General features: G+C 41.2%; 1 protein-coding gene across 2 annotated transcripts in view; it reads left to right on the top strand.

The window, feature by feature from the left end:
* The first annotated feature begins 552 nt into the window (after positions 1 to 552).
* Positions 553 to 22,718, top strand: part of grm5b (glutamate receptor, metabotropic 5b) — an 80,347-nt gene continuing 58,181 nt past the window's right edge. For both annotated transcript variants that reach the window (XM_030066726.1, XM_030066725.1), the window contains exons 1-4: positions 553 to 903; positions 2,002 to 2,427; positions 2,681 to 2,795; positions 21,319 to 21,393. In XM_030066726.1, the coding sequence (XP_029922586.1) occupies positions 751 to 903; positions 2,002 to 2,427; positions 2,681 to 2,795; positions 21,319 to 21,393 (769 nt within the window). In that variant the 5' untranslated portion in view covers positions 553 to 750. The remainder of the gene's footprint in view (positions 904 to 2,001; positions 2,428 to 2,680; positions 2,796 to 21,318; positions 21,394 to 22,718) is intronic.

Below are 22,718 nucleotides of genomic sequence, written 5' to 3'. Positions count from 1 at the left end.
CAACGAGTTCACTATTCTGCAGTGCAGTGCACAATACAGTAAACATGTCATAATATATGTAGAGCGGTGATGCCTCACTCACACCTCTCAAGTCTGCAATACACCAGTACTCTCATGAGAAAAATGTCCATATGGCGGCCAAGATGAGAGCTGGTATAGAGCTGTAGGGATCCATTTATTACCAGGTTTTATTAATCAGTGTTTGGAAATGCACACACATGCATTTAGAAATGCATTTAGAAATGTCTGTCATGAACGATATATTGTCAAACATCTGTCAAACTGTCAAATGTTTCAAGGTATGGACAAACCTGTGTGGTAATCATTGTGTGTGTGCTTCTGGCATCAACTCTGCCGGTGTCCTTCAATTTCTAATAAACTCTTTTCTGCTCACAGGTTATATGAACCCATCTGTCTGTCACCTGTTACCATGGAGACCAACTCGGCCTTATAACTGGGGAAGCCAGGAGGTATTTGAGCCAATGACAGTTTGCCCAGAGTTTTATATGATTTTCCCAGATTCCTCTGCTGTGCCTGTCTCAGTTGCTGCAGTAATGGTCCCACCTTGAACTTAAAAGAAGAGGAAGAAGAAAGGAAGAGAGTAAAAATCACCCACTTTCAAAATCTCTGGTGTGCTGCAAACTCTTGCTATGGCAAGGAACAGTTTATCTGAAAAAAGTAGTTTTCTGTGACAGCTCTAAACTACAACAACGAGATCTCTTCTTCCTGTTTGCTGCACGGACCAGTAAGATGTTCTGGCTGCTGCTAGCTCTGCCCATTTGGGTGGGGCCTGAACAAGCTGACTCTGCCCAGTCCAATGAGCGGCGAGTTGTAGCACACATTCCTGGTGACATCATCATTGGAGCGCTGTTCTCTGTCCATCATCAACCCCCTGCTGACAAGGTGTGTTTGTGTGAGATGTTTTTGAGTATGTGTGTATTTGTGGGAGGTTTTTTGTATAAGGTGTGTGTGTTTACAGGTGGCATGCTATGAGAGAAAGTGTAGACATTGCATGATACAGATAAAGTCTTTATGAATGTAAATGTGCATATCTCTCTTTCACCATATGCACAAGTCCAAGTGATGGTGTGGATATATGGGCTAGAGCTGGAAGAGGCAATTTGCAAAAAAGGCAGTGAAAAAAATTAGTCAAAAAATAATTGTTGGCAAACCTGCCCTTCAACAGAGTATTATTATGTTGCCGAGCATTTAAGGACCCTAGGAACATATTCAATTAGGATGTGTACCTCTGTGTGAGTCCATGAACATTCAACCTCCATTAGCTGCCCTGGGGATCTGTAGTCACCCACTGACATTCATGCTTTTTTTCTGACTCATTATAGATAATTGCAAACAAGGAAAAATAACCCTTTGAACATAATAAACATGGGCACAGAAATAAAGTATTACCGCACTCTACCACACTGATGTTTATCAAGCTATGTGGAGACAAGTTTCCTTAAAAAAACAACATGAAAACATGCCAGGATATGCTTTAATAACACATAATACACAATGACAACACTTTTACACACATTGAGACCGTTAATTTCATAAGCAAATGGGATCATATACAGATGGGTGACAAATTACAAAAAAAACAAAAAAAACAAAAAAACAAATCTCTTAGTAAGGTGTGGTGCCATGATGGTGTTCCATCCCTCCAGTAGAGTTCAGAGATTTGTAGACTCAAACCCAAGGTGCTTTGAAGCTGTTTTAGCTGTTTAGCAGTGGCCCAATACCCAAAAGAGACATTTTATGTTGGTTTTTCCTTTAATTTGTCACCGTTTTAAAAGCATGCCCTTAAAGATTTGTATGTGCAGTCTCAGAAAGTATCATTTTAAGTTTTCAGGCACAACCAGTCACATTCCTTAAATTATTTTTCATCATCTTATTGCTCTGTGAGGTTGACAACAAAGTTGTGTTGACAACAAAGTTCAGTAAAGGGCGATATGAATAAATTTGATTTGACTGGATGAGGTTCCTCTCCTATCCTCACAGGTGCATGAGCGTAAATGTGGGTCAGTGCGTGAGCAGTATGGCATCCAGCGGGTAGAGGCCATGATGCACACACTGGACCGCATCAACTCTGACCCACACATCCTCCCCAACATCACCCTGGGCTGTGAGATCCGTGACTCCTGTTGGCATTCGGCTGTGGCTCTGGAGCAGAGCATCGAGTTTATACGAGACTCACTAGTCTCCTCTGATGAGGCTGAGGAATGGGGAGGTTCCTGGGGAGGAGGAGGAGGGGGAGGGATGAGGTGTGCAGACCCCTCGGCCACTCCTATGCGAGGGAAGAAACCCATCGTGGGGTTGATTGGGCCAGGCTCGAGTTCAGTGGCCATCCAGGTTCAGAACCTTCTGCAGCTGTTCAACATACCACAGATTGCCTATTCTGCCACCAGTATGGACCTCAGTGATAAGGTGGGACATTTCTTCCGTACTGTATATAGATCTATAGTATTGCTTTTCAATACAGTTTTGATTATTGCACAAATGTATGTGCATAATAAGTGCATATTAATATGAGCATTTAGTACTTTATGAATACATTGTTTTGTCATGCAAATTATTCAAAGTATAGTTTCTGTTTTTCAGAATATACATTAATCAAGTTGTTACATTGATTTATTTAAAATGTAACTATGAATTTGATTTATTTTTTCAATTGTTTCAGAGCCTCTACAAGTACTTCATGCGGGTTGTACCCTCAGATGCCCAGCAGGCTAGAGCTATGGTGGACATTGTAAAGAGATACAATTGGAGCTACGTGTCGGCCATACACACTGAAGGCAAGACAAATATGAATTGTTGCACATTTTTAGGACTTTTTTTTCTTACACACACTTTCATGGTGTATTTCTCTGTCTCTCTATCTCTCTCTCTTTCTCTTTGGCTCTAGCCCCCTTCCACCACCCCCGCCCTCCCACCCCCCCAAATCTCCAATTTGAGTGACTGACAATAAATGCAGTAGAGCACATTTAGATTCCTTGATGACAGACAAGAAACCCATAGTAAGGAATGCAGAGTCTAAGCCAAAAAAATAGCAGGAGCTGTTTAAGAAATTGGAGCCATGGAGAAAATGCAGAGGTGTTTTCTTTCAACCAAGTCAGAAGTATTTTCAGTGCAAGTACAAGAAGAAAGGGCAAAGATATGGGAGGGGAATCTAATTGGGGAAAGGGATTGTAGTGGTGCTATAGCAGAGAAAGAAAGTGGTTCTTTTAAAAAGGTGAACCAAGGACAGTTAACAATTATATAGTATCCAACAAGGACAGACCACATTGGCAGTAATAGCATCAAGAATGGAGGAGGTAAGGGGGATCTCAAGAGCAGGTGGAAGCTATACTGCAAGTCATACTACCACCAGACAGTGTGCCAGAGAAAATGGGGTTAAAGTATTCTACATTACTACTGACCTTTTTCAAAAAGTCTTTTTTTGTTTGTTTGTTTTACTTTTTTTTAACATTTACCCCTTTCCCTATCCTTCCTGATTAATTTGTTTAAGTGATAAACCTACCTTGAAATTTTCTGCTACTCTGCTAACATTTGTGTCTGGGTCATGGAAATTTGGATTTAGTTTTAAAGTGGTGTTTTCATCAGAGATTATTTTCTGAAAGAGTTGTACATTCTGTTGTGTGGGTGACTGCAGAGAAAGTATTTACAAAATCCACAGAGAGTAGTGGTAGTCAGATGCTATCGCATAGACCGGAAAAAGGAATTTCCTACCTGATAGCTAGCCAGACTAACTGTCATAACTTATGTAAAACAAGAAGAAGCCAAATCCACATCATTCTTTTCACAGTGTCCATGTTTGCTTATCATTTTTCTTCTGAGTTTGATTTTCTGACCAAATGGCAGATGACAGCAATGCTGTTTGGCAGCCAACTTTGAAGTCCCGGGAGTTGGAATTTCCCACCGACACGCACCAGAAGATGTGTAGGCTTTTCAGTGTGACATCAAACTGAATTACCACACAACCATGAAGTAACTTTGAAAAAAAAAATATCCTAGGTGGAATGTTAATTGTGATGGATTACTTTTTTAAAGCAAGTTACAATTCTTTGCAAGTAGATTTTTTTTCACTGGTATTTGTTTCCATTAATGTCTTAAAACTAACAGAAGCAAATGGCTGCCTGGAGGGCAGGAAAGTTATTCAGGCATCTAAAACACAGTGATATGCTTTGGGAAACACTTAGTAGTATTGTAAAGTATACAATCATTAATTACTTGTATCATCAGAATGACAGAGTCAGGGATGTTTTGTATTTTCCCATCCTGTCTGACAATGCAATAAGTTGGATACCTTTTATTCAAATCTTTTCAAATCCGTTGTGCACATTCTTGACCACTGGAGGATGAACTCTGATGATGTTGGTGACCTCATGACTTTTCCTCCAGCATCAGCCCTATCAGGCCAAATACAGGTTGTTTCCAGGGATATACCCCACTGTTGTTTGCTAACAGCACATCTATTTGTAACTGGGCTAAAACACCATTATTGTCCTTTGTAGGAGAAGGGATTGGTACATGAATTGAGGAGATGTCTAGAAAGTAATAATGAGAACAAAGGACGATTAGTAGTAGCTTTCTTCTCAAAGTAGGTGACACAGTCCTCAAAGGAAAAAGAAGAGAGAGAAGTATGTTGGGGGGAGACTGAGTAGAAGAAAATAGAGAGAATAGCTTCAATAGGTTAGAAGCTCACTCTCCTTTTCCCTGTCCCTCTCTCCTCTCTGTCTTTCTACCCTCTCTGTCTCTCTTGCACTCCACACACCCTCAAGATTACTTCCACTGCTCTCCTGCTGCTCAGCAGTACAAGGAGCACAGGAGTGAGTTGATTCACTTGGTGTACAGGTGGTGAGATTTCGCTGATACTGTGACAGCCACTGGGACTAGAAGACAATGCCTCTGTGTGTGTGTGTGTGAGAGAGAGAGAGGGCTTGTTGAACTTGTTGTTTGTATGTGGAAAAGAAGAAGGATAAACACACGCACACTTGCACACACACACACACACACACACACACACACACACACACACACACAAACACACACACACGTATACATACATATATACATAACATCACAGACACTAAGGGCCCTAGCTACTGGCTTGTGGCTTTGCTTGAGGGCATTACTTGCACATCTGCTTGGAGGATGGTTTTTTATATGTAACTATGTGCATGTGCACGTGTCTGTGTCTTTATTTGTGTGCATACATGCTTGTATGGACTGTGGATTGTGTTTAGATCAAACTAAGGAAGTGAAATCAAACACAACATAGAAATGGATACCAGACACTACATTTCATACATGTTACACAAATAATACAAATTTGGATCAATAACCCACAATTTGAAAAAAACAAAACAAAAACAAATTTACATAAATGTCAATATATGAAAACATATTTGAAATAAATGGAAGACCATTTCCGCCACATCAAAAAATCAAAATTAGCTACATTGTAAGATTTTTTCTCAGAATTAGGATCTCACAATTCTTACTTTCTTCCATAGAAAATATATGAATATATGAAAACAACAGCAAATAAAGGCTTTTCAGATTTCATTAGTGTGTCCTTTGTACATAAACACAAATATTTTTCAAATTTCTGGGTTTGATGATTAAAACAAACATTTAATCTAGATGATTAAATATTAGACTTCTTTAATGAAGGCCCACACAGAGCTAGTTCAGTTCTGTAAGGTTCAATGTGATTGTTAATAATGAGGAAACCTCAGACTGTCTTCCTTATTTACTGATGTGGCTGCTGTTCTCTGCTCATCTGTGTCAGTCCTCCCTGCTGTTCTGTGTTTCTGCTGCTCTCAGTCTGTCATTGAAAAATATTTATTCATTATATAAGCAATGCTGGTTATGCTCATCTTTGGAGCTTTCTCTGAAAGGAATATTCATTCAAGAGCAGCATGGTGACTCAGGTTAACACTGTTGCCTCATAGTAAGAAGGCCCTGGCTTTGAATCTTGGCCCTGGTCCTGTCTGTGTGGAGTTTGCATGTTTTCTTTCCCTGTGATTGTGTGGGGCTTTCTTCTGGATGCCCCAGCTTCCTCCCACAGTTCAGAGACCTGCAGGTAACCTGCAGGTCAGGTGAGGTGGAGACTCTGAATTGCCCGCAGGTGTTAGTCTGTTTTTGTCTGTGTACAGTACAGGCCAAAAGTTTGGACACACCTTCTCATTCAATGCGTTTTCTTTATTTTCATGACTATTTACATTGTAGATTCTCACTGAAGGAATCAAAACTATGAATGAACACATGTGGAGTTATGTACTCAACAAAAAAAGGTGAAATAACTGAAAACATGTTTTATATTCTAGTTTCTTCAAAATAGCCACCCTTTGCTCTGATTACTGCTTTGCACACTCTTGGCATTCTCTCGATGAGCTTCAAGAGGTAGTCACCTGAAATGGTTTTCCAACAGTCTTGAAGGAGTTCCCAGAGGTGTTTAGCACTTGTTGGCCCCTTTGCCTTCACTCTGCGGTCCAGCTCACCCCAAACCATCTGGATTGGGTTCAGGTCCGGTGACTGTGGAGGCCAGGTCATCTGCTGCAGCACTCCATCACTCTCCTTCTTGGTCAAATAGCCCTTACACAGCCTGGAGGTGTGTGTGGGGTCATTGTCCTGTTGAAAAATAAATGATCGTCCAACTAAACGCAAACCGGATGGGATGGTATGTCGCTGCAGGATGCTGTGGTAGCCATGCTGGTTCAGTGTGCCTTCAATTTTGAATAAATCCCCAACAGTGTCAGCAGCAAAACACCCCCACACCATCACACCTCCTCCTCCATGCTTCACAGTGGGAACCAGGCATGTGGAATCCATCCGTTCACCTTTTCTGCGTCTCACAAAGACACGGCGGTTGGAACCAAAGATCTCAAATTTGGACTCATCAGACCAAAGCACAGATTTCCACTGGTCTAATGTCCATTCCTTGTGTTTCTTGGCCCAAACAAATCTCTTCTGCTTGTTGCCTCTCCTTAGCAGTGGTTTCCTAGCAGCTATTTGACCATGAAGGCCTGATTTGCGCAGTCTCCTCTTAACAGTTGTTCTAGAGATGGGTCTGCTGCTAGAACTCTGTGTGGCATTTATCTGGTCTCTGATCTGAGCTGCAGTTAACTTGCGATTTCTGAGGCTGGTGACTCGGATGAACTTGTCCTCAGAAGCAGAGGTGACTCTTGGTCTTCCTTTCCTGGGTCGGTCCTCATGTGTGCCAGTTTCGTCATAGCGCTTGATGGTTTTTGCGACTCCACTTGGGGACACATTTAAAGTTTTTGCAATTTTCCGGACTGACTGACCTTCATTTCTTAAAGTAATGATGGCCACTCGTTTTTCTTTAGTTAGCTGATTGGTTCTTGCCATAATATGAATTTTAACAGTTGTCCAACAGGGCTGTCGGCTGTGTAGTAACCTGACTTCTGCACAACACAACTGATGGTCCCAACCCCATTGATAAAGCAAGAAATTCCACTAATTAACCCTGATAAGGCACACCTGTGAAGTGAAAACCATTTCAGGTGACTACCTCTTGAAGCTCATCGAGAGAATGCCAAGAGTGTGCAAAGCAGTAATCAGAGCAAGGGATGGCTATTTTGAAGAAACTAGAATATAAAACATGTTTTCAGTTATTTCACCTTTTTTTGTTAAGTACATAACTCCACATGTGTTCATTCATAGTTTTGATTCCTTCAGTTAGAATCTACAATGTAAATAGTCATGAAAATAAAGACAATGCATTGAATGAGAAGGTGTGTCCAAACTTTTGGCCTGTACTGTATGTTAGCCTTTTAATGGACTGACAATGTATCCAGGGTGTTTCCCTACCCTCCACTGAAAGCATACTGGACTAATCTTCAAACCCTTATTACTAATCAGTGGATTAGTAATAAACAAGTACAGAAAATGGTTAAAAGGATGGATATTCATTAAGCATCCTGTCAACTCACTAACAGGACTTTTTTGTACACAAACCAGAGAAGCAAGGTGCAGAAAGGAGTTTGTTGATGTTGCTCATATCACAGTTACACATACTACAATAATATTGGGCATCTAATGTTAGGCTTTGTAGACAAATTTAGTAAGCTGGTGCTACCGGTCTAGCACATCTGTATGATAAAAACCAGTGAAAAACCAGAGAAAAACGAGTGAACATAAATTACTTACCCTTCATTAATACCATGAAGAGTTGAGTGATATTTTCAGTAACTACTTTTTCCAAAATTGTATGACTTGTTTATCATCATTATTACTCTTTTAGGCTACAAGTATCTGACCTGATTTTGCTGAAACGTAGATGTTGTTTGGTCCCCACTGAAACACTGAAGATTGTGATTAGATGAAGAGTACAAACTTATACTACCAAGCTGAAACGCAGCTCCTGAGATAAAACCTTCTGTATTAAATAAATATTTAACCAGTAAATATTACACCTCAAAATGCTATGGTTAAAAAATCACCAACCATAGAATAACATCATTCAGACATAAAGAATATTTAGATTAAACTCAAGTCAGATTGAAGCCTGTAATTTCCAGCTCACAGTACACGGATGAGAACTGAAATGCAGTTCATCACAGATGTTTTTTGCATATTTACAAGTCAGTTTATATGTTTCAGATGGTGGGTTACAGATAGAAATCACTGCATTTATTTGTGAAAATGTGGCATCTGATGTAATGCTTACAGTATGTGTTGTGTGACATTTGCTTCTGCTACCATATGAGTGTGTCTGCCTGTGTGCACTAGAGTATAAGCATTTATCAAAGTGATGATACAGGCAGTATGCATGTGTGTACATATGTGTGTGTGAGAGCATGTGTGTTTGTGTGTGCAAATGTGTGTGTACATGCCAGGAAAGAATCAGTTTTTGTATAGCTTCAGACAGGAGGCTATGACCTTGGAATCAGTCTTCAAGGACAGCTGCTGCCTCCTCAAACACAGTCTCTGTCAGACAGCAAGAGGCAGAGTGGGAGGGTGGCAGAGACAGGAGGGAAAGAATTAGGAAGGGATAGAAAGGAGGAGAGATAGAGAGAAAATGAAGGGATAGAAGGGGGATAGAAAAGGCAAGGAGGGATAGAACAGAGGACATTGAGGAAAGGTGAAGGCGGGAGGAAAGAAGAGGGGTTAGCAAGTGGAGAGGAAGAGAAGAGGGAGAGGGTGGTGTGAGGGAGGAGGAAAGGGAGGATGAGAGAAATGAGAATTGAACCAGAGGAACACAGAAGACAGAGAAGCTGTGTGTGTGTGTGTGTGTGTGTGTGTGTGTGTGTGTGCCTATTTTAGGTTGGTTGAAGGGTGGCTGTGCTGTGTAATAGTGAGCCTGTGATAAACAAGCAGTAAAATAGCTGCAGATACACAGAAAGACTGGAGGGTGGTAGTATTGAAGTTTATAGAGACTCATTAATTCTCTGCAGTATATTTCACATCTTGAGGCAAGAGATGATGGAAACTGATATTATGCAAGAAACTGAATAATACATGTAATATCAGTGTGGTAATTACATAGATGTAATGAAATTATATGATATTGAGGAATGTGCCCTACTGACTGTCTTTCCAACACTGATGCAAATCCTGTTGCTTCATGTATGTGTGTGAAAGATGAGAAAAACAAAGGGATGAAGCCAAGAACAAACGGTGAAAGTAGAAATGTCATTTTTTATGGCATTTTTTTTATTGTTCATTAGCTGCTGTTGTGCTCATATTGTCGCTTTGCTTGTCTGCTGTTCAAGTGTTAGTTTCAAACCACAGGAAGCGGGGGAGAGGGAGACAAAGAAATACAGACAGAAAGACAGAATCAGAAATAGGAAGAGGGAGAGAGGGGAAGGGAGCCAGAGAGAGAGGCACAGAGACAGATAGAGGAAGACGTTTATTGCACAGATTGGTTTTATCAGTGTCAATGATACATTGTGACATCACACTGTAAAATACAACTCATTTACCACTACAGCATCTTGACTTCAAGGTACCATGCATTTTCCAAACACTTAGGATTACTGTTGCTTTCATCTTCCACTATTAAGGTCACTACTCCTTTTTATTAATTCCCTCTCTCTCTATCTCCCTCTCTCTCTCTTTCTCTCTCTCTCTCTCTCTCTCTCTCTCATCTCACTTCAGTTCTGTTTAGCTCTGTGGGTTTTATTGACATGTTTGACATGTGTCACCCAAGCAGCACTGCAACAGAAATTGATCTCTCCATACATCAAGATGCCAACATTCTCTCTCTGTCTCTATCTCTTTGTTTTTTGTATGTCTGTCTTACTCTCTCTCTTACTGCGTGCGTGCGTGTGTGTGTGTGTGTGTGTGTGTGTGTGTGTGTGTGTGTGTGTGTGTGCGCACGCGTGTGTGTGTGTGGGTGTGGGTGTGTGTGTGTGGGTGTGGGTGTGGGTGGGTGACAGGCATGACACAGTGGCCTAGGATGGCCACTGCAGGACTGAGGAAGATGAAAGAGAAGAAGAATGGTAAAAATGGCAGGGGAAGAGAAGACTGACTACACTCTCACATTTTCAGTATAGTCTTTAGCAGCTTGCTTAAATTATGGGTGAAAGCCCAAAGTGGGTCACCAGTTTCTGATAGGTCCCCATATGACAAAAGCTCTGCTGTGCTTTAATGAGCCTGGGTCACAAGATTACATCTATTCAAACTGAATCCCATAGGCTGGCAAAATTTCACAACCCCTGTTCAGGGAGTCCTTTTAATAACTTCTGCTAATATAGACAGACAGAGAGGCAGGCAGGCAGTGAGATGGAGAGACAGACGGTTTGCCTGCCGTCCTGCCGTCCTGCTGCCCAGTTTTGTTCATGTTATCTGTCCACTGAGGGAGTATTATATGGAAATTTCCTGTCAGGGCACAGATGTTAGTAAGGTCATTTAGTGACATTAATGCCATGTTTTTCAGCTGTTGCCATGGCAAAAAGGGTTTAAGATATCTATGGCAGAAGAGATTTGCAGGGCATTACATATATTTATATAGGAGGTGCACAATCACTTGCACCCATACAGTGTATGTACATGTGCACATGCATGCAGTACATTCATTTATTGGTGTATGTGTGTATGTATGGATGCTTGTGGATGGTAGGCCTGCAGTGGTAGCTTCAGTAGAGTCTGTTTTCTGTGTATGCTGATTTCACAGAAATACACTGAGAATTGTCTTGTCATCATATCACCATATTCAATGACCATCTGAGTAATATTTTTACCATGTTATCTTCACTGATGTTATTTTTTAGAGTCATGTTGTGCAGTAAGTATTTGACATAGATAGATAGATAGATAGATAGATAGATAGATAGATAGATAGAGATAATCCTAAACAACTGCTTTGATGTGTACTGAGTAGTGAGTAGAGACCAATACTGATACTGATACAGATTTTAGAGGGGAGAAATTAACCAATTACCGATATGGCAGTTGATATGGTGAATTTTTGAGCTGTAATGAAAATAAATCTTTTCTATGTGGATTGTGCACAAATATGGTTATGGAAAGGCACTCAGAAGGCTGCTTTATTAAACAAATAATTTCATTAAAGTATATTCAACATTACAATACACTGTCAACCAATTTTAGAAATGAACATTGAGACTTGAATTATGAAAAAGGATCAAATAATGAAATATTCATTGTTAAATTACCCAAATCCTCTTTTTCTGCATTTTGCTCTGAAAAAAAAAAAAATTGTAATAGTGCATACTGGTCGACATATACACTGATACCGACACGGCACTGATATCTGTGATAGGTCAATGTATTGGCCGATAATATTGTCCAAGCGGTAATTCGGCGGGCACCTGTATGGAGCCCCCTTGGGGGCAGTTGAGAAAAAAAGACCCATGTATAAATCTGTACTCTCAGTCTAAAAGTCTGCGCGCAGTTTATAAACCATGCCCTCGGACTCGTAATCTGTTCCCTTGAATTACAAATCCATGCTCACGGATTTGTAAACCGTGCCTGCAAATTACGAATCCATGCCCACAGATTTGTAAACTGTAATTTGTAATCCATGTGCTCAAACAACTTTTTCTTCAGAGTACAAGGACTGCAATCCGTGGGAACGGTTTACAAATCTGTGGGTATGGATTCATAATTCACAGATTGTGCACAGATTTCTAAACCGAGAGTACAGATTTATGAATGGGTCATTCTTTTTTCAGTTGACTCCAGGGGTACTACAGAGACATGATTATATGAAGTTAATCAGAAAAGTGGAAAAATACGTGGACATATATGATTATCAATATATGACAATTGCTTCTATGAAGATGTTAAATGTAAAGCTACAGCTCGGGATGTTGGAGCACAGTATAAGTCTATGTTAACGGGGCATTTCTCCTCTGTGTAATAGGGTGTTGTACTGCACCCCAGAAATCAGAAATCAGAAGTACTTTATTGATCCCTGAGGGGAAACTGGGTAAATGCATCTCTGGTCTGAATAGCCCTGCTGCATCCATTCTGCGCCTTGTGTCAACACATTTGCTGCAGTATTGCTATCACTGTGTCACAGACATAACTTCAGAGAGAATCATATATGTAAGTTTTTGACTCAAGGTGCTGGAATGCCATTGCTGATTGTTCCAGCTCAATTACATTTTAGCCAGTTCACTACAAAACACAATCTACTGCAGTGTATGTATACACCACCAACCATTTTTCAAAGAATACCATACTTTATAGATGTCTGGATGGCTATTCAGTCCCATTAATTTATGTATGTATGTGTGTGTGTGTGTGTGTGTGTGTGTGTGTCTGTGTGTGTGTTTTAACCCTGTAAAGCCTGAACTATGAAAGAATTGGCAGAAAATTCCAATTTTTTGAAATTGAACCCTTTATTTAGTCCTATAACAAAATACATTTAAAAAAATGAAATTTAAAAAATATGTTATTACATGACCTTTCTGGTGTATGATATATGATATGTACTTGAAGTGCCAATCGTATGGTCCAGGGTGAACAGGGGAAGTGTTCAAAGGTATACAACAGTATTTTGGTCAAGTATTGATTAAACTGAAAACGAAAAATGGAATTGAAAATGTGTATCATATATGATACAAATGGCTTTATAGGGTTAAGAAGACTCTGAAATTGAAATACAGTTGTTTGGATACTCCAGTCAGAGTTATTACGATGAGTTGTCAGTTTATATAATCATGTAAACGGCTTTTGCTCACAGTATTTGCAATTTTGGCATTTTGTGTACATTTAAGGGTAGACAAATAGGACTAAGTGAAACAGTTTTCATTCAAGGAATATTGCATAAGGAAAACAAACTACAGGCAATAAAAAAACAAGTTTCATTGTACTACAAGTTTGTTTTACCTGCACGTTGTTTTTGTGTGAATCACTGCGTTTGAAAATATCATATCAGCATCATTACACTTTTAAAACATGTTGACTGTTAACATTCATATTAGAAAAGGACATTATCTGCCCTTAGTGAAATATTTGTTTGTGCAGTGGTCTGTATTCACATTTGAGGTGTTGCATAATCATGTTTAGGGTGGGTCTGGGTTCTGCTCCCCGATATGAAAACATCAGTGAGTTTTGGTGGGGAGGTTACTGCTTGGTTAGGAATGATGCCATTGTCAATCATACCCAAGTGATTTTGTGCTGTGAGCTTGTGCCACTGTCTGCATCTGTGCCTTCATTCATGAAAATAGAGCCATCATGCATTTTGGAACCTGACTTCATACAGCAGAGTAAAAATATGGCCCATGTTTCCGGAATCAGATCTGTGACAAAAAGATCAAACAAAAGTTTTTCAGTATCAAGCAAAAACACGAATTTGAGGAAAAAAAAAAAAAAAAAAAAACACTGGAGTCAAAAATGTCATCTCAGAAGTAAATCTTTTAACTTGCAAACAAATTATTGTAAAGCTCCCTATGCTTCTTTCTATCTAATCAGACTTTTGCCTGCACTGTGGGCTTCACGGTTACGCTGCCAGCTCTCTCATTTGTCTGAATTTTTGTTTGCAATTCTGGCACAGTCGTCTCACATAGGCGGGATTTTTCAGGGGTGGTCCCGATTGGCTACTGGGTTTTTGAGTGACAGTTCGGTGTCCCAAATGTTCAGTGCAACAAGCCTGATTTTCTCTTTTGGCGAACTGGACAACCTAAATAGTGGCACTGGGCATTCACCCTCAGTCTTCACTGGATTCCTAAGAGATTAATAAAGGGTTCCATTTAAAAAAGTTTGAATTCAATTCCAACTCTAAAAACATTAATTTAACATTCTAAAAATGCAAAATTAATGGGACTTTTTCTCTCTTTCTGCTTTGAAATTCAAGTACACCTAGCATTATATTTTTAATTACACAAACTGCTGGGTCATAGCTCTTTTTGATCAAAGTGCTTTCTGTGATGGAATTAGCGTTTTAGGATAATCTAATGAAATGTGCTCCATTTTATAGACATTGAGGTTTCTTTGTGGTGACATGGCAGTGTATGTGCTTACATTAACTGTCACTTAAAAACTCAGTAGCAGTTAAAAGGCAGCAGTTAAAAGGCCCTTTAGCTCCTAAGGCATTGGCTAGTGGGCTACTCACCTGCATACATGCATGTATGTGAATGAATGTGTACATGCCTGCTATGCTAGCACTCATGCATGCATGGGATTGTTTATGTGTTTGTTTCATTATGTTTTTGAATCGATGATCTTGTTAACTTTGTGTCTGACACTGTATCAGTGTCAGCGTGCCAGCCTGCCCCAGGCCATTTCTGTGTTTGACATTTAGCTGCATGTTGTAACACTCCAGATGAGAATACCAGGGGGTGAGGGTGGGGGGGTTACGCCACTTAGGAGGATTGAAAGAGGGAGAAGGGGAAAGGGGAGATTACGGAAATAATTTCAATGTCTGATTATGTACAATGCACCTGATGAAAGCAAAAGGGGAGAAGAGAGGGGAGGAAAAGAGGACAGAAAAAACACAAATCTCTGAAGTTTCCTCGCAGATTGTTTTGCTCTAGATTAGAAAGGGGGAGGAATGAGGAAGGGGACGTAGAGGAAGCAAGAAGTTAGATGTGGACGAGCGTGAGCAGGGCACGAGGAAGGCAGAGGTCCCTTTCTCTGATTTGCATTTGATTGCATGATGTAATATGTTGAAATATACCACATGAATCAAAAGAAATGGAGGAAAGATAAAGGAGGAACGGGTGGGTGGCATGAATGGGAAGAGAGCACGGTGAGCTGGAGAGGAGTTAAAAAAGACATGTTTTTTGTTCTTTTCTTTTTTCCCATTCATGTCCTCTGATTAACTACAAAGCTATTTCAAAGCGTATTTGTACTGCCACAGGTGAAATGCCTGCTTGACATCACTGATTGAGGCAACCAGAGGTGCAACATGGTTGAAAGTTTCAATCCATTGAAAGCAGTGCAACAATGATTTTCTGCCCTTCAATTGAAAAATGTTTAAATTAAGTGAATGAATAATATTATTCACCATGTGAAAGCAATATAACTGTGTTTACATGACTTGATATTGATTTCCTTTTTAAACCATGTTTTGCTCTTTTTTCATGTAAAATTTTTAAAATCTAAAATTCCATCTGTAGTTTGAGAAAATGCCAAAATTGGGATTAGAGAGACAACACAATAGCTTTGCTGCCACAAGAGGTAAGGTAAAGGAGAGAAAGGCAGAGAAGGAAACGGGATGAGGAGAGAGAATCTATGGATTTGTGGTCTGCATGCTATAATAAGAGATTCCTGCTGGTTTTTCAGTGGGAGGCGAGGAACTATAGGGAGCAATCAAGTTAAAAATGTAAGTATGAAGCATATACATATGAACAATATTATTTTAAAATCAGATAGTCATTATGTAGAAAATACAGAAACACTGCAACAATATGTTTGGTACATCTGTAAGTGAGCTGCTCCAGAGGGTTTAGCCTGAAATTGAATTTCAGTCACAGGCATGGTGTGGCTGTCATTGCAGTAATGGCTGGGTACATAATACGAAGGTGAGAATTTTGGTTCTCTTTCACTTTCTTCTCATTTGTCTTTGATTATAGTCTTCCCCAAGCATTTGTTGATTTGTGTATCATAGGTGTGGCATCGCATTTCCATTTAATATCAAATCAACATACTATTGTATTTTAGAATGAATATTCTTACTGTGGGCCAAATTTACAAATGGTTTGCAATTGTTTGCACTGGTTGTGATACTAAGGGGTTGCAGTGGCCGTTTTGCACCTATCATAAGACCATAGGGGAGTATGCATTTACAGATGCATATTTATTGAAGTCTAAAAGTGCAAACTGAGATTTATCAAACTTGATGGTATTTCACCTTGTGGTAACTGTAGGTGTTATTTAATGCCTGCGAAAACCATGTCTTCTTGTTGATGCAGACTGCAGCTGGTATTGCTTGGATGAAACATGCAGAGACAGTGGGTTGGAAAGGAGAAGGTTACACATGCCAATTTATTTATCATGTCAGAGTGAAATGTTGTGCAAACTTTTGCCTGTCAAACCATGCCATTCTCAGTTTATTGAATGAAAAAAAAAGACAGCGAAAGAGAGTCCCAGACTAAAAGAAGCCATGTGACTCCTGGAGCAAACAATCTCTTGGCCACATTCTCCATCCTCCGGTTCTTTTCAGCAAACTATGACATGTCGAATCTTTCTCACAGACATTGTCCTCTGCATGCACTTGTGTATTGTTTTTTTTTAATTGTCCAAAACAGCCGCTGTTGCTCTGACTGCAGACGCGAAGCTACCTCAAAGGCAGGGTGCAGTATTCTATAAGTTGCTTTATCAAAAATATTACCATGACAAAAACGCCAGAAATTTTGTATAGAGGTTTATCATTTTTTTCAGGTACACATAGTCATTTTACTCGGCAGGTGTCAGAGGAGCGCTTTTTGTTACCTTCATGTAGGACAAATTAGACAGAAGACTACGCATTACAGAGCAATGGTGGCATGGAATGGGTTACCATTTTTTCTTGTATTAGAAAATAATATGATATGCTTTAAGAAAAAGCTTAAGCTATATTTGTTCACCAAGGAACAATGAAATGAAGCTGTTTTTGTCCTTTATCTTAGTGGTGATGATGAATGCTATGCTTAAATAATTCATTTTTGACAAGATTTGTCATATATAGAGCTAGAATAGGCAAGTTTTTGTATTAGAACAGAGCAGATGTCTATGTTGTTTGTTTTGAGTGGAAGATGTATTGTATTATGTCTACAATGTGTGTATGTATTATAATTTGAGTGATGATGTTGGGGACCCCAGGAAGAGTAGCTGCTGATCTTTTCAGCAGCTAATGGGGATCTTAATAAACAATCAACACCTAACTGTAGCAGCTCATTACCTCAATGCTGAATGGGAAGTCACTGCCAGTCATCATCATCGTCAAATAGATCATACTATATGATGTTAGTTTTAATAATGAGCTGTTTGTCTTTGTGTTTTAATGATTTTTTTTTTTAAAGGAAATTTCTCTGGCATGTAGCCTATACTTTTTTTTCCTGTATCGAAAACGGACTGTGACACCTCTGTATCGTAGTGAACCAAGCTGGGAATTTGGTGAACCGTTACACCCGCAGGGAGCTCATGTGTTATTAAGGGGAGCCGAGCTCCCCCTGGCTCCCCTGTAGTTCCCACCCTGCAGGTAGACAGTTTGTGTTTTATTCATTAAACAGCTGCTTTATAGCTGACCTGCACTTCAGTTTGTATTTGCTATCAGCTGACAGTTCAGCTGCACTGGGCAGTGCCAGACTTTCTCTGTTGGAAGAGTGCTGGTCTGGCCAGTGTCGGGGGTGTCGGGGGTGTTGGGCTGGACCAGAGCTTAACCCAGAGGAGGACAAGTGAGTAGGTGGTCCTTCAGTCTGTCCTGGGACACATGTCTGTTTACATCTCCAATGCGATGTGGACAAAAGCGTCCCAGGCCACATCCGAATGTGGCCTGAGCCACTGGATGTCAAGATGCATTGAGGACGAATTTGTGCTCTTTACACCTGCACTTAGAGGTGACAGCTTGTGATTGGATCACTCAGGACACATGTTAATACCAGGTGGAAACAGGGTCGTTGATGCATGATGCATGTCATCATAGTCACCTGAATGTTTGTGTGTGCGTGCGTGTGTGTGTTTGTGTGTGTGTGTGCGCGTGTATTGTATGCGAGAGAAGACAGTGATGAGTGAGTGACATGAGAGATGACAAGTGTGCATGCATTTGTGACTGTAAAATAAGCTAGCGGAGAGAGAGAGAGTGCACGTTTGTCTAACGTTTAGTTAGAGAGATTCAGAGACAGAGGCAGAGAAAGAGATAAATATATGACAGATAGACATAATGGGCTCTAGTTTCCCAGCGCAGCGCAGCTTGGCGCAGTGAGGCGATACCCGCGCAGCTAGTTTCGACCAGCGCAACCCGAGGGGCGCACAGTTTGCTAGTTTGGCAGACCGAGGTGCGCCGAGATGGGAGTGGCGTTGCAGCAGGGGGAGGTGTCAACAGATTCAGCTTGGCGCAGTGACACTTTCATGCCAAAAGGCTTCGCCGAGGTGCGCCAAAAGCTCGCCATCTGAAACCAGGTCTACTTTCAGCACAAGGCGGAGCAGAGCTGGCGTAGTGGAAGTTTGGCTGACTGGTGCACATCACCAGAACCTCACAATCAGCACAAACGGTGCCAATCTCCTTTTATCTGACATCAGTTGTGACAGGGCAGTTGATATGGAGATATATGTATGTGCTGATTGTGATAGTAGCATTGAATAGTGTTTTTTGTCGGTATTTATTGCATTGTTCATGAGCCTGACATTACGGAAACCTGCCTGTGAGGTTTTGGTGACGTGTCTGCACTGCTCGCCGGTCTCCGCTCCGCGCCGGTCTCCTGGGCTCCGCTCCGCCTGCGGCAATAGACCTCCATGTCAATTGTGTAAACTTTCATTACGCCTTCGCGCAGCGCATTTTAAAGGCTCATTTGATTGGTTTAAAGTGAATCGGCTTTGTCAAACCCACTCCACGCTTTTTCTCCTCCCATGCACCGGTAGGAGGAACAGCGGAGTTCTTGCGCCACCGTGCACGGTGTGCCAAACTTGCAAAATCCACCTGGCCACACCCAGTTGGCGAAGCGCAACTGCGCTGCGACCCCGCCTCGCCAGGTCTGCGAAACTAGAGCCCAATGAGTGAGAGACATAGGGCCTTATCTTGCGCCAGAGTCCCTAAACCCGTTATTTGGGGATTTAGCATTGTGTAAGAGGCGTTCCCCCGCAAAAGTTGCTATCTTGCACACTTGCTGTTATCCATAAAACACCTGCGCTACCCACTATATTATGCATAGGCGTGGTTTGGGTGTTACACCAGTTAAATCAGTGTGCCAGGTGCCATTACCTTTAAGGGCAGGCTGCGCTATCCTAAATCTGCAAACCGAAACCCGTGATGGAGAGAGGGAGGTAGATTTTCTCAGGAGTTCTACTGAGGCTAAAGCAAGGTGGCTTATTATATATATATTATATATTATATTATAGGCGAGTTAATTCGGGAGGTGGAGCCGCATGTGCACGTCCACATGTGTCCAAGTGGACGTGTCACAAGGTTGTACTGATTGAGTAAAATCCCCGGGCCACACCACATAGACACAAGAGGCAGAGGTGGAATATGTGTAAACTAATTTATTGACAAGGTAGATTGGGAAAATAAAATATTAAGAATAAAAATATAGCACAGCTGCTGGCTTATGATAAAACAATAAAACACACTGGCGTAAGTGTCCAACTACAACAGTCTTTCCTCTAAACAGTCTATATTAGTAATATACTCAGTCCATTCCGACGGCGGTATCAGTCCGACCGCGTGCGTGGCATGGCTCCGTCGGGGCGCGCACTAAAGCCGCCTGGGTGCACTCTTGTAAAAGCCCAAATGGGATAGGGATGGTCCTGAGCACCCGCTATCTGCTGTCCCTAAAGTGTGTGCTCAAGATAGCAATTGTATAAACACGCCCACAGACACACCTCCAGGCGCAAATAACAGAGTCGGCATAATGTATAGCGGGTAGTGTGGCCGCAAGATACTGTTTAGGGATAGCGGAAGCTGCTAAATGCGCAATTCACGGGTAACGGGTAGTGGCAACGGGTAGCGGATGGCACAAGATAGGGCCCAAAGAGTGAGAGAGAGAGAGGGAGAGAGAGAGAGAGAGAGAGAGAGAGAGAGAGATGGAGGTGTGTTGTCTCACACATAAATCCTAGTTGAGTGAAGTAGGTTACAAACTTTATCGATTTTGATGATAGCAACAGTGGATGAATGTGACCATACTTGTGTGTGTGTGTGTGTGTGTGTGTGTGTGTGTGTGTGTGTGTGTATGTCTGTGCGTACATGTGCAGGGGAAAGGCAATCTGTGCCATCTGTCACCCACTCCTCTCACTGAGACACTAATTACAGGACTTTGCACTTCGCTCCACCACACTCATCAGTGGCCTGGCTACACACAAGTGTGCGCGCGCGCACACACACACACACACACACATACAGAGAGTCGTCAGGAATTGTGGCACCACTTCTATTGTCTGTGTGCATTTCCTTTCTATCTCTTGCTTTTTTCTGTCCATTTATGCTTTTTCTGCTCTTACTCTCTTCCCCAGTGTCATGATTTGCAACCCACCCACCCCCCTGTTCTCTTATATTCCCTTATCTCTGCATCTACGTGCCCTTTCCTCCACCCTCCTCTCTCTATTTCTCTTTAAACGAGGTATCGATCGATGAGAGCTAATTAGGGTGCTCTCTCCTATTGATGTCACACAGAGTAAGAGGAGGAAACATTAGAAGGGATAAAAGTCTTGGATGAGGGAGAGTTGAGAGAGATAGACTGTGGAAAAGAGAGAGAACAAGAGAGTTTTGATGTTTTCTTATGTAAAAATAGAGGAAAACAGGGAGAGGGAGATGAGATGAAACAAATAGAGAGAAAAATGAAAGAGGGGAATCCTATCATATTCTTTGCCAGTGTGTACAACCCTTCATTAGCATAAATTCCAGGTCACCCACTTTCTCTGGCAAAGAAATGGGTTCCACAGTGGGGAGACACACTTAGTAGCCTGCTTTGTAGCTTTCTCTGACACAAATTTTAGCTTTTATGAATAGTGCAGTAGTGGGCAAGCTGTTGCAGTGGACAAATCATGGATAAATCACTGTATGTGACGTTTTCTCAAAACATTTGTAATTAACTGTCACATTTGATAATTTGCTAGCAAATCTATCTATCTATCTATCTATCTATCTATCACTCTCTCTCTCCTATTTAACAGCTGTGGTGGGTCATTTTCAGAGGATATTCGATTACTTAAAGAATCCCCCTGTCCTTTTCTATGATTTTCCAGGAAACTATGGAGAAAGTGGAATGGAAGCATTCAAGGACATGGCAGCTAAGGAGGGCATCTGTATCGCCCACTCTGGTAAGAGACAAAGTCTTGACGTGGAATACAATTAAAACCACCACGACAGAGAAAATAAGACTTTTTCCAAAGAATTTAGAGGTAGGCGGCCGAGGCTACCTCAGTTTTGCTGGGACCAAAGGAGCACGAGCACAGCATATGTGAATTGAGCAATTATTGTAGGGCACGCTGGCATTTTGAAACAATAAACAGCGTGGTGATACAAGGATGTTTTTTTGTTTGTTTGTTTGTTAGTTTGTTTTTTGAGTGTGTCTTACTTCAAGGAGAATATTAGTGTCAGTTGAAGTTAAAGTAAATTTTCCAATTTCTACATCTGGTTTAAATTTCCCCCAATCACTTTGCAGTGCGTTCTGTATGTAAATAGAGTTTTTTCTATAACATTTACTCATTTCATGTCAAAACTGACTTAAAATGAAACTCCTTAACAAATGTACCCAAATAAAAAGAAATGGATGTAACAGTAAAGTTTATTCGGCAACATATTTCAAGCCTGTGGGCATTTGACTTTAATTAGCTGGCTTTCCACTGTCATGCCAAATGCGGGCATGCTGGTGCCAAGGCCTTGCCAAGGCCAGTTGCATTTCCATTGTCACTTCTGATCTTCGTTTGTGCCTCAGTGGGGCTGTCGGGGTCAGTTTCTTGGTGCTAAAGGCCCACTAAATATCTATTGGCCAGACAGGGCTAACCGAGGTCTGAGGCGGCATTAAGGGTTATAAGTTGGGAGACGGGTCTAGCTGATAAGTACAGATGTCAACGCAGCACCTCGCTTTTGTAGCAGAAAAATAACAGAGAAAAGAAAAATGGAGCAGGTGCCCCAGTGGCTCACCGGATAAGACAGAGTACCACGTGTTAAGTCCTGATCGCAGTGTCCTGGGTTTGTATCCGACCTCAGGCCATTTGTTGCTCCTCTCTCCCCTGCCTTTCCTGTCTCTCTCAACTGTTACTGTCAAATAAAGCAGACAGCCAAAAAACAATCTTGAAAAATAAAAATGGAGAACAGCAGTACTGGATGATATTAGGGCTTTGCTCACTATCTGGGAGGATAATGTCCATCGCCAAATTGACAATGTTTGCTGAAATGAGGACGTTACGCAATATATAGTGAGAGAGCTGGCAACAGGGATCCAACACACAATGGGACAACTTCCAAAAAACTCAGGTCTCAGTATAAGGCAGTAAAAGCACACAACACCTGTGGAACATAGTTCTGCAATTGTTAGTTAGTGTTGGGTGTGCAGACTTTAACCACTCACTTCCTACTCCCCACTCACCTGCATGGATGGGATGAGACTGAAGGCCATTAATACCATCTGGTTTGAAAATAG

The sequence above is a fragment of the Myripristis murdjan genome, chromosome 13 (assembly GCF_902150065.1).
Source record: "Myripristis murdjan chromosome 13, fMyrMur1.1, whole genome shotgun sequence".
Taxonomy (NCBI): Eukaryota; Metazoa; Chordata; class Actinopteri; order Holocentriformes; family Holocentridae; genus Myripristis; species Myripristis murdjan.
This window is presented reverse-complemented; position numbering and strand designations above follow the sequence as displayed.